The sequence below is a fragment of the Clavelina lepadiformis genome, chromosome 9 (assembly GCF_947623445.1).
Source record: "Clavelina lepadiformis chromosome 9, kaClaLepa1.1, whole genome shotgun sequence".
Lineage (NCBI taxonomy): Eukaryota > Metazoa > Chordata > Ascidiacea > Aplousobranchia > Clavelinidae > Clavelina > Clavelina lepadiformis.
Window position 1 is genome coordinate 6,112,466 of NC_135248.1, and position 13,623 is coordinate 6,126,088.

The 13,623-nt window shown below is 35.4% G+C and overlaps 1 protein-coding gene across 1 annotated transcript; it reads right to left on the reverse strand.

The window, feature by feature from the left end:
- Positions 1–367: 367 nt before the first annotated feature.
- On the reverse strand, positions 368–9,374 carry LOC143471315 (uncharacterized). The gene is made up of 3 exons (XM_076969760.1): positions 8,176–9,374; positions 5,317–5,408; positions 368–2,338 (listed from the first exon to the last, which is right to left on the reverse strand). The coding sequence occupies exons 1-3, from the start codon at positions 8,252–8,254 to the stop codon at positions 1,994–1,996; spliced, it is 516 nt and encodes a 171-aa protein (XP_076825875.1). The 5' UTR covers positions 8,255–9,374; the 3' UTR covers positions 368–1,993.
- Positions 9,375–13,623: the final 4,249 nt, after the last annotated feature.

Below are 13,623 nucleotides of genomic sequence, written 5' to 3' on the forward strand. Positions count from 1 at the left end.
GTGTTTCACTAGACGAGTGAAAATATGGTATTATTATGTACTCGACATATGAGCTACACAAGACTCCGATTTGTTTTAGTTCATCAAGTAAAACAACGACGAAAGACCTCCATTTGATAGGATTTTAGAAAATCTCACACTTTTAAATAAAGTATGTTACCTCTGGAACAAAACTTTGTGAAAAAAATTGGAATACGTGAAGTGCTTAAGAACTAAGAGATTTAAATTTCGTGTGCAGTTTGATCAAAGACTCTGGCCTGAAATGTATTTGAGAATTGGGAAAGGTGGGCTAAGTTGCGCATGTACCCTTTTCTCCAAAACTATACAACGTCGTGCGTAATGCTAAGCGGCTTAGCGCCACCCTTTTATTTTATTAACAATGCCTTTAATAAGATCCAAATATATAAAGAAGATTTCTATATCCTTTTGCTTACATGTTGGTGGTAGTAAACTGTTTTGTTTTACAACATAGGAAAGTTGGAAGAAAATATAAAACAAACTAATTATTAACCAACCATGACATTATGGAAATCAATTTAACGCAAATTGTAGTGTGACGTCAGGTTTTTGAAGTTAAGAGCATTGACTGATCACAATCAGTAAATTGACTCGAGTCACAAATTAAGTTGGCTCAACTTGACTTGAGTCGGAAAATAATGACTACTCATTACAGGGTCGCCAATTTATCATCAGAAGGTCAGTCAAGTTTTTATGTTTTTTTTGTGTAAGTTATAGTGCAAGCATGCGTATGCTTCATTATTGCACTCAAACGTTACGCCTATCATCTCTGTCACAAAATTTCCAATTAACGTTAATTTCGATAACTGAATTTTTTTTTCAAAAGTTCATCACAAATTTATTCAGCTAATAATGTTCTTTGATGTAGGCTACGATAAAGTTGTTTTTCACTATAGCTTCTTGAGCCAGTAATAAAATTGAGGTTGATGAATATGCGCTATTGCAACAAGAAAGTTTTCAAAATCACATAAAAATGCTAAGTGTGCTACGCGCGACAAAGCTGAAATTCACTAATACGACGCCCTCTATTAGGTACATAGGCTAAAAATTATAAGGCCTACTACAGTAAAACTAAAAGTGCTGTTTACCGTAAACAACTCAATGAACAACGATCAATTTACTTTTTCCTCGAAACCGCAGATCTTGCTTAATAAAAGGCATTTTCCCATAACGCAGATTTGGTTAATAATATGGCAAATTAATCATTGGAAACACCATTTGACTATAGTATATAACTATATAGCCTACAACACGGCACAGTTTTTCATTACAGTATGTTATCCAGCAATTCAACTAATGGGAAAGTAAACCTAGAACATTTCTTCTGAAGGACTGTTCAACCCACGGCCACAGGCGTAGGGTTGTCCTGACTTTGGAAAACATATGATGTAAAAATTAGCGCGTTAACGGCCTATGAACCTCACCCTTTAATGCAATGGTTCCCAACCCTGAGTTATAGTCGTAAGGTTTCATAGGATCGGTGGATGTCTTGACCATTTTCAGGAAAGTAAGCTCATTAGCTCGAAGTTAAAGGGTTCTACTGGATTACATCGAGTTATACAAAGTCTCCAGTTAACCGAAGTTATGTGGAAATATCTATGAAAAAGTGACTGAGGAATAATAAATGTTCTTTCGAAGTCAATTAACGCAACATTTCAATAGGTGATTTGCCCGGAGTGATGAAACGTTCGTTCGTGTTATCCGCATGACAGTAAAAGATTAATAATCTTAATAAGATTAGGCGGAAGATTTTTATAGCAACTATACTATATTACGACAAGCAAAAACTATGAATTAAACGAACTTTTGGAATCGTTTATGTGTAAGGGTCCCTTTAAAAAATATTTTTGGGGTGGTCGACCAGCAAAACGTTGCGAACCATTGTTTAAATGGCAGGTTATATAAAACCCTGGTTTAATCTCATTCTTTCGCTTTTTTAAAGTTATAACGGCCTTTTTCCTGGTTTGCTCGACCGTCAGTTCCTGCGTTCATCTTCCTCTTTTAATGGAGACAACGCTTCTTCGGTGTAGGATGGAAGAAAGGAGACCCGTCTCTTTGACTGGTTCTGGACGTTATTATTTTTGTCGCCATAATGTTCGTTAGTAGTTTGTTTTTGTAAACGAAAGTTTGCTATCAATACGCGTTCTTCCCGCGTCAGTTCCATGTCGTTTGTAAGAAGGTCGTCAATTACTGGCGCCGATCTTGCGGGTGCAGAAAGTCGTCGCGTGCGCGTTTTATTTTCCGTGTGCACCACTTTCGGAACTTGTGCGTAATGCACTGATGCTCTTCTATTATTTTGTGCTTCACGTCTTTTTGAATCCTACAGAAGAAGAGTAATAAGCTATGCTAAATAATATTTCTATGCAAATAACTATGTTAAGAAAAACATTTCTGTATAGCATTTTGTTTTCAATTGATCTTTCTGGTGCGCTAAGTAGCATTTTTATCAATAGCAACCATCATTGTCTCTACGAGGAGACTCACCAAACGTACGTGACTTTTAAGGCTTTATGGCTATTCCACAAATTTATGGGGATGAGGCAGGCTAGGTTTCAAGCAACACTTCACGGCAGATTAACCTCTAAGCGTCGGTCTTCAATTCACAAATAAAAAGACTCTCAAAAATGTGTATTATGATTAATTGCACAGTGATATCTTCATCTTGGTTTCATCAACCATCATACACGTAGCCTACATGTAAATCTGTTTGTTCCACTGTGGAATGCCGTTACAAGGCCGGCTTGAATCACATACGGCTATGCAAAAAAACAAATGTGGATGCGTTGCTTTCAAATGCATTTGAGTACGGCAATCAATCGCAATTAATGTCTAAACAAAATTCGCACGGTTTTGCAATGCAAGTCGCCGTAAGCTGTCGCAAACGACGGTTTTTGTGCTAATCGCATCCAGTTTAAATGGTCTTCGCTCTTACCACACGTCCTGGTTTGAGAGCCTATCCAGTATCCAGCTGTTGCGTACCAGTTTGTGGTTTTTATCGGTATTCATTCAAAGGCGCTACTAAAACGAACGAACAACACGTGTCAGCATCTAAAAACAAACAAGTTTTGAGCAACTTTTTCAAGTTAAAGCGGACAGTGTCGTACAATTTTCTTGCGTTACGTCACACTTTCCACCGAAGTGTCTTAATCAAGGTCAAATTTACCATATGTTTTTTGAGATGATGTTCTTAGTACATTAAATATTTTGACTATTGACATTAGAGTAACATGATTGAATTTTCGCTTCCACTCATAAAATTAAAATCGATTTCTCACAGTAGACGTAGACACAGTAGTAGAAATTGTGACGTCATTATGTACATGGTTCCTTGAATTGTACAGGTTTATGGTTTTGAAAATATGGTAAGCGGTAAAAGCCTCAAGGTACAATCCACAATGGGCATTGTTCGCAATTTGTACGATGTATTTCATTAGCGACTATTTGCGCTGCGACTCCTTGTGACCTTTTCTGTACAGGTCGAATCCGCTTAATTCGGACACCGGATAACCCGGACAACCGCTTTATTCGGCCAAAATGCTCGGGAACGGAACAAAAGTAAAAATTGAACGTAAAAAACTCCCGTTAATTCGGACAATTCTCCGCTTAATTCGGACACAGGTTCGCAATTCCTATCGTTACATCGTTAGGTTATGAAACAACAAACAGTACTTGGTTGGTTTTAACACAAGATAAAGTTGCATTATGAGTGATTATGGTGAAACGATGACGATTAATGCGGTAACAATCGACACTGAATTCATATAACGCCGTGTCAGCTTCATAGTCGCTTTTACTTCGGTACCATTGCGACCATCTTGTAGAACAGAATGGTACAGAAAAGTTTAGAAGAAAAAGTGAAATTGCTCACTAAAGTAAACGAAGAAAAAAATGACGACGCTTCCTTGACAGTTCGGCAGTTAGCTGCGTTGGTGGGGATATCAAAATGTACTTTGCAAGATTGACAGAAAAATGATGCAAATCTGCGTGAACAACGTGAAGAGACTATGCTTCGTGGACGAGGTTTAAAGACAGAGAGGAAGCGGCTCAGAATGTGCGTTTTATGCGTACTCATTTACTCGTTCTCTTGTGCGTTTTATGCGATCAGTGCCAATTACTGCAGTATAGCGCAGGTGCAATTCATTTATTACGCAACAGTACAGTATTTTAAATGCGTTTTCTGCCTTTATGCATGACCATGAAATGAACAATCGATTGTCCGCTTAATTCGGACAAAGCCGTTTCTCCGCTTAATTCGGCCAAAAGTGAGCGGAACCAAAGTGTCCGAATTAAGCGGAGTCGACTGTATATCATTTGTATTTCCACTTCAACATTAAACGTATGACTGTAACCCAGTATTGTTGCAGATGAAATATTTTTTGCAACAGTAGATACAATAGAATAGTATACAATAATAATAACAGTAGAATATTTATTGTACGTATCCTGACGCATTTGTTAAATCGGTATACAGACAAGTGCGAATGCGTGAGTGCGGAATGCGAATGATGTACACTGCACACTGCACAAAATGCTAATGCGACTTCGTTGTACAACCAACTTCAGGATTGTGTTCAAGGTTTGCATGTTTAGATTTTAGAAGAAATTATCGGATACCAACCTGGAGACTATTGAAAAGACATTCGTCGATGTAGAATAAAAATTGTTTAAGTTAAACTCTACATTATTTGTACAAAAATAAGAACTTATATAGGTCACCCCAAAAATAAGTCTACATTTGTAACGTTGTTTTCCTGTTACGCTTGATTTATCGTGCTGCAATCTTTTCCACCTCCGGCCAGAAGCTCTAATTATTTTGGCTACGTCTTGCCAGTTGCTATAACCAGTCCTATTACCGATACGAGTACTACTGTGTGGACGTGCCCAGTGTCACTGTTTGTACTACACTCTGATGTAGTAAACTGATGCAGGTTTGTTCGACCCAGCAAGAGAAAAAATCAGCAATTCATGCCGTTGCCGTTCATGGAGTCGTTGTTGAAAATTAGCATACGTAAATTTGTTTTTACTGTAATATCTTCAAAAATTTCTCATTTTCATTTTGATTCGTCATAAATTTTGAGCTTTTCTTTCTAATTATAGTCCAGTATTGACTTTATTGCAACCATTTTTTTAATGTTTGCAGAAAAGCTTGCTGTTTTTTTCTTTGCACCAAACTTTAAACATAGGCCTATTTTTTGATTTGGTACTCTGGTATTTACAATAGCTTTCCATAACTTGTTTTAAGTGCAATGTTCTATACAAGCTTACACGTTAGTTGTACGCTGTAGGCCTAGTATGTACCTCAACATCTCTTGGGTCCATAATTCTTCGAAGCCCTTTAAAACTTCCTTTATCATTTGACAGTGCTCCACCGTTACTTATTTTGTGCAAATCTGAAAGAAGATCGTCGATAGTAATTATTCATTTACCATAATTACAGAACAACATTCAACTAATTTATAGAAAATAGAATAATATGATTTATAAATCATATACAATTCAAAATACCCTGTCGGTTTAAAAGTTAATTAAATATTCCTTGGTGACGTTTTAGTTACTTATTTGCAGTTCTGGCAAGGTTAATAGTTAAATAATTTGTAAATCGTTAAATACTTGTAAATATCTGAAGCTTAAGTCATGATTTAAACAAATTCATAAAATGTTTTGTAAATTGAATGAATTTACACGAATAGGAAAAAAAGTCACATGAATTTTTAAAAGTAATAAAAAACAAGTAATATTCACAAATTTAAATCAATCAAAAGTAGCAATTGATTTGACAGGAAACCCACTTGAACTTCTAATAAGAAACTACATAAGTAATCTTGGAACAAATAACTAACTATCCGTCGGTCACTTTGCTTCCACTAAGTCAGGGGTCGGCAACCTGCGGCTCCGGAGCCGCATGCGGCTCTTTCATCCTTCTGATGCGGCTCTTATTAATTTATTGCTACAGTAGAAACAAACAGAAGAACACTCGCGTCTTTATCTCACTGAGCACATTATAGTAAATGAAAGCATAATCATTCCTTTTTGTGACGTCATAATTAGTCGATTAACATAAAGGTTGTTTTTAGCAGTCTACTAGCAGCAGTTAGACTAGTTAGAGAGTGCGCATGCTGTAACAGCCAACCAACTATGAGTAAATCTAAGAAAAGAAAAGTGTCTGAAGAAAACAGAACGTTCAACGATTCGTGGACAAATTCATTTGCTTTCATTGCTTTCTTACTGAATTAACTGCTTTTATAAATATGACACATGACAGTTTTGTTAGAGTGTCGTTTTCGTTTTATTGTGAAAATAGTTTTGCGGCTCCCATTGATTTTTATTTTGTGGAATATCGGTTAAAATGGCTCTTTAAGTGCAAAAGGTTGCCGACCCCTGCACTAAGTAAATTATTTATCATAAGTGTGAGATGCAGTGCGTGTCGGCGCACTCACGCAATAGGAACAAACAATCAAAGTTTGTTATAAATTCTCAGTATACATGTTGCTAAATAGCGTCCATAAAATTTTTTCTTTTGCCAATTTTCAATAAAAAGTGATTCTTATTTTCATATATGTTTCATTAGTGATATGATAGATTGTGATGATATTGTAGTTTAATTTGCATGATAGTAATTTGCAAAGCATGAAATGCTTTTATCTTTTCTGTTAACATAAATGTAATACTATCCAGTTTATTTAACGTTGCATTTAATAGAGTGCTAACTGAATATTACACTGTATGAATAATATTAAGACCACAATTTTTATAGGGTACAAATGCCCTGTCAATGCTGGTTGTGCTAGATCAGTGTTTCTTGACCATTTTCGTCCCAGGCCCCACTTTAGCTTATAAAAAATTGTACACAACATCATCAGTGGCGTAAATAGCATTGCGTTTAAGCTGAGGAGGGACAAATGTTTTTGAAATCTGAGTCTACAACTCCAGCATTTGCTCACCTCGCACCTCGTCCAAAATGCACGAAGTGCAAAGATTTTGGGTTTTTATGCTTCAAAAACGGCTTTACACCGCCTCGAAATGAGATGTAAATATCACATTTATTCGTAGAAAGCTACAGTCGACTCCGCTTAATTCGGACACTTTGGTTCCGCTCAATTTTGGCCGAATTAAGCGGAGAAACGGCTTTGTCCGAATTAAGCGGAAAATCAATTGTTCGTTTCATGGTCATGCGTAAAGGCAGAAAACGCATTTAAAATACTGTACTGTTGCGTAATAAATGAATTGCAGCTGCGCTATACTGCAGTAATTGGCACTGATCACATAAAACGTTTTCGTTTACTTTAGTAAGCAATTTCACTTTTTGTGCTAAACTTTTCTGTACCATTCTGTTCTACAAGATGGACGCAATTGTACCGAAGTAAAAGCGACTATGAAGCTGACATGGCCTTATATAAGTTCATTGTCAATTGTTACTGCATCGATCGTCATTGTTTCACCATAATCACTCATAATGCAATCGCATCTTGTGTTAAAACGAACGAAGTACTGTTTATTGTGTCATAACCTAACAATGGAATTGCGAACCTGTGTCCGAATTAAGCGGAGAATTGTCCGAATTAACGGGAGTTTTTTACGTTCAATTTTTACTTTTGTTCCGTTCCCGAGCATTTTGGCCGAATAAAGCGGTTGTCCGGGTTATCCGGTGTCCGAATTAAGCGGATTCGACTGTATTTAATGTACATTCTTGAAACGCCGTATAAAAGTATTTGAAACCCGGTTATTATACATTTTTCTCAGCTATATTATAGCCGATGAGTTGTCACAAACAGGGAATGCGAAGGACGAGAAAGAATAAAGATGTAAAAAGTCTATATGGCCCCCAAACATCTGGTTCATGAGGGCATTTAAAACAATTGGGTTCATGAGGGGTGGGGAAATGGCCCTTTTCCTTCGTACGTTATTGAACAGATACAATTGCTTTCTCATTCAATTTTAAAGTGAATGTTTCAAAAAGTGATTACATATTTGTCCATTAAATTTGAATTCACAGACTTTACCAAAATTTTGTCAGGCCCCACGTTAAGAAACACTGTGTTAAGTAATATTTCATTTAAAAAATCAGTTAAAGCCACATTCGAAATAATACCAACCGTTTACCTCAGATTAGCATTTAAACATTTTTTCAAAAAATAATACAACTAAAGTTCCACTTACTTTTGTTATGTGATTTTCCATCGTCAACAATTGCTATCTTTCTCACAGAAGGGTTCGAACCTCTTCGAGACGAATTCATTCCAAAAAGTTGAGGAATTTTTACACATTGAATAAACCTGTCGTTCTACTACTTTTACGTTTTCCTACTTATACTTACAGGTATACTTAAAGGCAATCTCTTCCAGTTTGTCTGATCTGATCTGATTCAAATGACCTGTGAGAGAATATTGTCCTCAAAATCACGCAATGCGACATTTTGACTGTGGACAACGCTTCAACAAATTCAATAAATCTTTAAAAACATTAAATATTTGTTTTCTTCTCCACTTGTTCCAAATAGCGTTTACTAAATTTAGACAGGGGTTAACAACTCTGTATGTTTGGCCGTAAAAATTTCATAAAGAAAGTCGTCGACTTTTATTTAGCAATTAATATCAAACGTATAATATCAATTACTTTTAATCAATCAATAACTCGGTGTAGAGCAAGCGGTACTTATTAAATTAGACAGAAAACGAACAAACACATTTGATTTATGCGATTCATATCGATATCACCTTTTTTAGTCTAAAAAGTTTGTCTTCCCTTTTTCTGCGCTTTTCGTTACAAACAATGTTCAAAAATATCTATACGCCTATCTATAATATTTTCAGTAATGTGAACTGTAGTTACATGCTCTGAAGTAAAATGTTTGGAAGGGTGTTGAATTACATCTTTGACTGATTTATTTTAGTCTCTGCTAATGTCGACGTTGTCATGGTCGATCGTTGGTTATTAATCATCGTTGACATGTCGCTCGCAGCTCTTGGAACAGTACACAAACGCCTCGCAAAACAAATTTGCTTGGTCGCTGTACTTGCTAACATAAAAACTTTCACAAAGTTAATCACAGACCAACAAACTGCATACTAATCTATTTCTTATACAGTTGGTAATAATATTTCTTTCTCTATATCTAAAAAAGTCAGAAAACGATTTAGAGACCATGTAGTGCCGTTGAGCGCTTCAATATAAGCTGTCGGTTTGTTATCAGAAAAAGCTATTTATTTGTTACTACCTTAATGAAAGTGGTAAACTTTAAAGACCTGAAACTGAACTGTGTTGACATTTATTTTTAGCGTTTACGGTATGAATCACAATCACAATTATTTGAAACTCTTCGAAATTACGTTAAGGCTCTACATTTTTCTTAATCAGATTATCGGCTGGCATTGTATCGTGTCCTGTCGAGTTTTCACTCTTGTGTGGTGAGATTAGATGGGGTCTTTGTTTTTCTACCTAAAATAAATATTAGGTAAATAATTAATGAAATATGACCCGATCCATGTTTGCTTTGTCCTGTAAGAGTTTATCATGATAAATGACTTATTTGCTTGGTCGATTCCATCATCAAAGTAAATGTAAGCTTAACAATGATAGGTAAGGATAGGTCTAACAATTTATGATAAAATGCCAAATCACACAGTTTAAAGAGTTTAATGAATTGACTCGTTGAAAAGTTATCTTAAAATATACTTGTATTCTTAATTATTCGTGCAGATGTTTTATGGTAGCTTATTATCAAAACCAAATCAAATATAAGTGTTTCCGTTAGTATACGATTGGTCTAGCATCGGCTGTGCAGAAGGGATTTCAACATTTTTTGCTTCATCCATGTACAGATTTTGATGGTATCGAACTACGAAATAGTATCAAGTTGTTTTCAATGTTCTTCAGAGCTTAAGTAAACTATCTATCGAACATTATTAAAAAGACAATTAATATTCTGCCGATGTTTATAAATCTTTTCGACATAAGCAAACGGAAATTGCACACAAAGCATGTTTCAGTAGCCTATATATAGTTATACCAGCATTCATGTTGTGAATGTCTAACATTTCCACAACCAGCACGTAGTCACAGGAATATTGCAAAATATACATAATCATATAAACATTAAGTGAATGTCTTTACTTGCTTCAATTTTGTATACAGCTCTTTACAGTAAAAGTGGACGTTTCCTATACACAGGGTTACGATAGTGTTCTTATTTCTAAGATTTGTCCTTATTTTGAAGGCTTGTGTCTTAGAAAATATTTTTGTCCTTTTTTCCAAGAAATGTCTTTATTTTCACTTGCATCCTTATTTGTGTCTTATTTTTTAGGCAGAGGAACCTATTTTAGGCATTTCAACACCTTTAGTATACCATTTTGAACCAAAAAGATACCAAAATGAAGAACATGCAAATAGTGTCTCGATATTTTTTTTTAGAAACGTTGATTTTTTTTAGAAACGTTGAGTGGTAGCATTCTTCTTTCGTTTCCTAGTCGTCCTTATTTTGAGTCCAGACCGATGGTAACCCTGCCTATACACCTATGCATGCATGTATTCAAAGCTAATAAAATCTAAGTTACTGTCTATCTCATTCGTCATAAAGGTAGGACTGACGATCTAGTAAACGCTAGTAGTAAACGTATAATTAATCGAATAATTTATTCACACATTATCACGTTTTATGGGTCAAAAGACCTTAACTTCTACAGCTGTGGATATAGTTTAGTCGGTTCCAATCAATGGATGTTTATTAAATTTAAGACTGTATATTTTTCTGAGTAAGCGTGATTTTCAAGTCAACTTTCATCGTTTTGGAAGATACACCCGAGGTTATGTAATGAAGTAATTCTTTGTTTCAAAGCAACTTTATTGACAATCTCACCTACAACCCTCAGGAGGGAAGGCCATGAATGACGTTTAATATGAATATGCGTTTATTTACACACCGGGTAAATTTTCCTACTTTGTAATGAGAGTGTGCGGCCCCCCGGCTTCAACATTTTTTCAAATGTGGCCCTCAGTACAAAAAGTTTGCCCACCCCTGACATAGACTATATTGCTTTTTGTTGCAGCCTCGGCCGGCTGGTGCAGGTCGCAGCCTCATAGAATCACATTGATGTCAGCAAGTCGATTCAGATGACTGTTTTTGGTCGTGGTGCGGTCTCTCATTTTTGACTATATATTGTTGCTTTTAGCGCGAAACTAAAGCATTCTATGGCACAGCTGCTAAACAGGAGATCTAGGCAATTACGACTTTAACAAAATTGGCAATATGCTATGCAATATGAAACCGACTGTTAGTACTGCTTCTTTTAACATGAAAATATACTTCTTTTACGTATTTTCACCAGATCTGCCGTTTCGTTAATACACTAGTTTGGTGTGAGAATGAAACTGTACAAAGCTAACAATCGATATGCCAGTTTCATGTTTTCTGCCTATTGGTGTTGTCATATAATATTTGCTTCCTTATAATAATATTCTTATAATATTAGTCTTATAGTATTTGCTATTTGTATGTCAAAGAAGAAATTAAGCTATGTTTACACTTTATTGTTATAAAACGACGTCATGCAAATGTTCGAGTACCTATTGGGCCAAAAATAACTTCGTGCATGCAGTGAACTGATAGAGCTAATAAATCTTTATTTTCTGAGAATATTTTTGTATATAAAAAAGTTTTCAGTTACCGGGGCTCGAGCGGTAAAAACTCCGCATCACAGAGTTTAAACCGTGCAAAAACTTTCTTCAGCATTGGGCCATGGCTCCTCAACTTTTTGGGATGGCGTTCATTGCATTTTACCTGCTTGTTTTGCATTTCCGTTACAATATATATAACTACGAAAGTTCCTGTTACTGTTATAAATTATAACACAATGATCATAATCAAGAAAAAAGAGGGTTGACCGCAAATATTGTGTACAAATATAGTAATCTTAAATTAGATGTCTATAGGTTCTCGCCTTGACTACTCTGACTGCAAACAAATGTCCTTAATTTTTATTGCAATCAATTCCATCATCACTGTAACCAAAAAAGCATAATCATATAGAAAGTTTCATATAGTAAATGTTGCAAGGAATTATGTTCCGAACTAATTATGACATGAATAGGGGGTTACGGGCTCACGGCCCCTATGTACTGTAACACAAGCTTGGTTCATCAGAAAACTTAATTGATTGTATATAGCAAAGCATAATTGACAGCGCTTTACTATACAACATTACGAAATTGTTCTACACAGCGCTCTAAAATTGTTTGCTGTGAATTACTAATCCCTGCTGTATTTATTAAATACGACAATATATTTCACCTCAAGACGTTTTTGAGCGGTTTTTAAAGTGTGAAAGCGTAAACGTTTTTGGCTTCGACAATTTAGGTGGAGGAGGCAATAATGGGATTAAGTCTAGTTAGCAACCGGTTCGCCTACTTACCCATTTTTGAAGGTCAACTTATTCTTGTATGGGTATTAAAAAATACAAATATTTAGGTAATAATTTTATTTGCCATAATAATCCATATACTTCCGTATAGACAGTGTATTGGCTATTATGTGAAGCTGCAGTTGAATGTTTAACTCTGGTATCATCGGGTGAGTGGTTTTTCCTTAGCCACATTTTAACCGATTCTTTTACGTTCCACAAATTATGGGGAAGCCTAATCAATTTTATTATCAAAAGATTTGATACTTTATTAACGATGATCTTATTAGCGATATATGAGATTCATTGTCGAAAATCCTCGTTTTGCCTCAGCAGAGCTCAAAGCAATCTTATTGATAACATTTTTATCTTTTAGTATTTTATCAGGAGCCTTTTGATTTCAGCAATTTTGTATCACATTTTCAACATAGTCACTGTGTCTAATTTTCAATCGTTCACACAGATTTCATGATGGAATTGTAGACACGAGTTGTAAACAATGACTCAAGCAATGCCAAATGATAACATCTGGAAAGTCGTTTGGAAGCCTTTTGCTAACTTCAGATAATTTGCCAAGCATCACACTTGCTTCGTCAGAACACAAGGCTATTAAATTGCGTTTCAAATATTGGTTGTCAAATCCTACTTTGTTCAAACTTTTAAGCAAACTTACATATACTGTTTCGGCATCTTGTGCTTCCAACTCTAATAAATCTAAGAAAATTGCAAAAAATTATCATCTTCAACTTTAACGAAAATGATCAAAACTGCTTTACAAGATAATGTTGAAGCTTCATCAATAATAACGAAGATTTTCAGATTTTGTTGAATTATTTTGCCAAATACTGTTTGTTTAACCCTATCCAAACCGGGTTCGTTACTTTACTATTTTAACTTGGTGTGGCCGACCCTGCACACACATATTCAATCGTAAATTACTCGAAAACTATACATCGTAAACTGATCGGATTTTTACAGGTTAGTAGCAAAATCATCGGGCTTCCTTTATACATCATAATTGTAAAACTAAAGAAAGTGCATTTAGTGTAAATTAAGTATTTCTACAAGTGATACATTTCCAGAAGTTTTTCTTTGTTACGCCGCCTTCCCACTGTGCTTAATTGCCAGGAAAATCAGCTGTTTGCGAGAAGAGAACACATCCATACCAAAAGAAAAAAGTCTGTTTGGCGGCGGGAACTTCAGAAATATCATA

What these genes read in the sequence shown, in the direction of transcription:
- LOC143471315 (XM_076969760.1), bottom strand. Translation starts at nt 8,254, where the DNA reads ATGAATTCGTCTCGAAGAGGTTCGAACCCTTCTGTGAGAAAGATAGCA. An exon ending in TGGAAAATCACATAACAAAA is followed by an intron (nt 5,409 to 8,175) that starts GTAAGTGGAACT and finishes ATCTTCTTTCAG; the next exon opens with ATTTGCACAAAATAAGTAAC. An exon ending in TGGACCCAAGAGATGTTGAG is followed by an intron (nt 2,339 to 5,316) that starts GTACATACTAGG and finishes CTTCTTCTGTAG; the next exon opens with GATTCAAAAAGACGTGAAGC.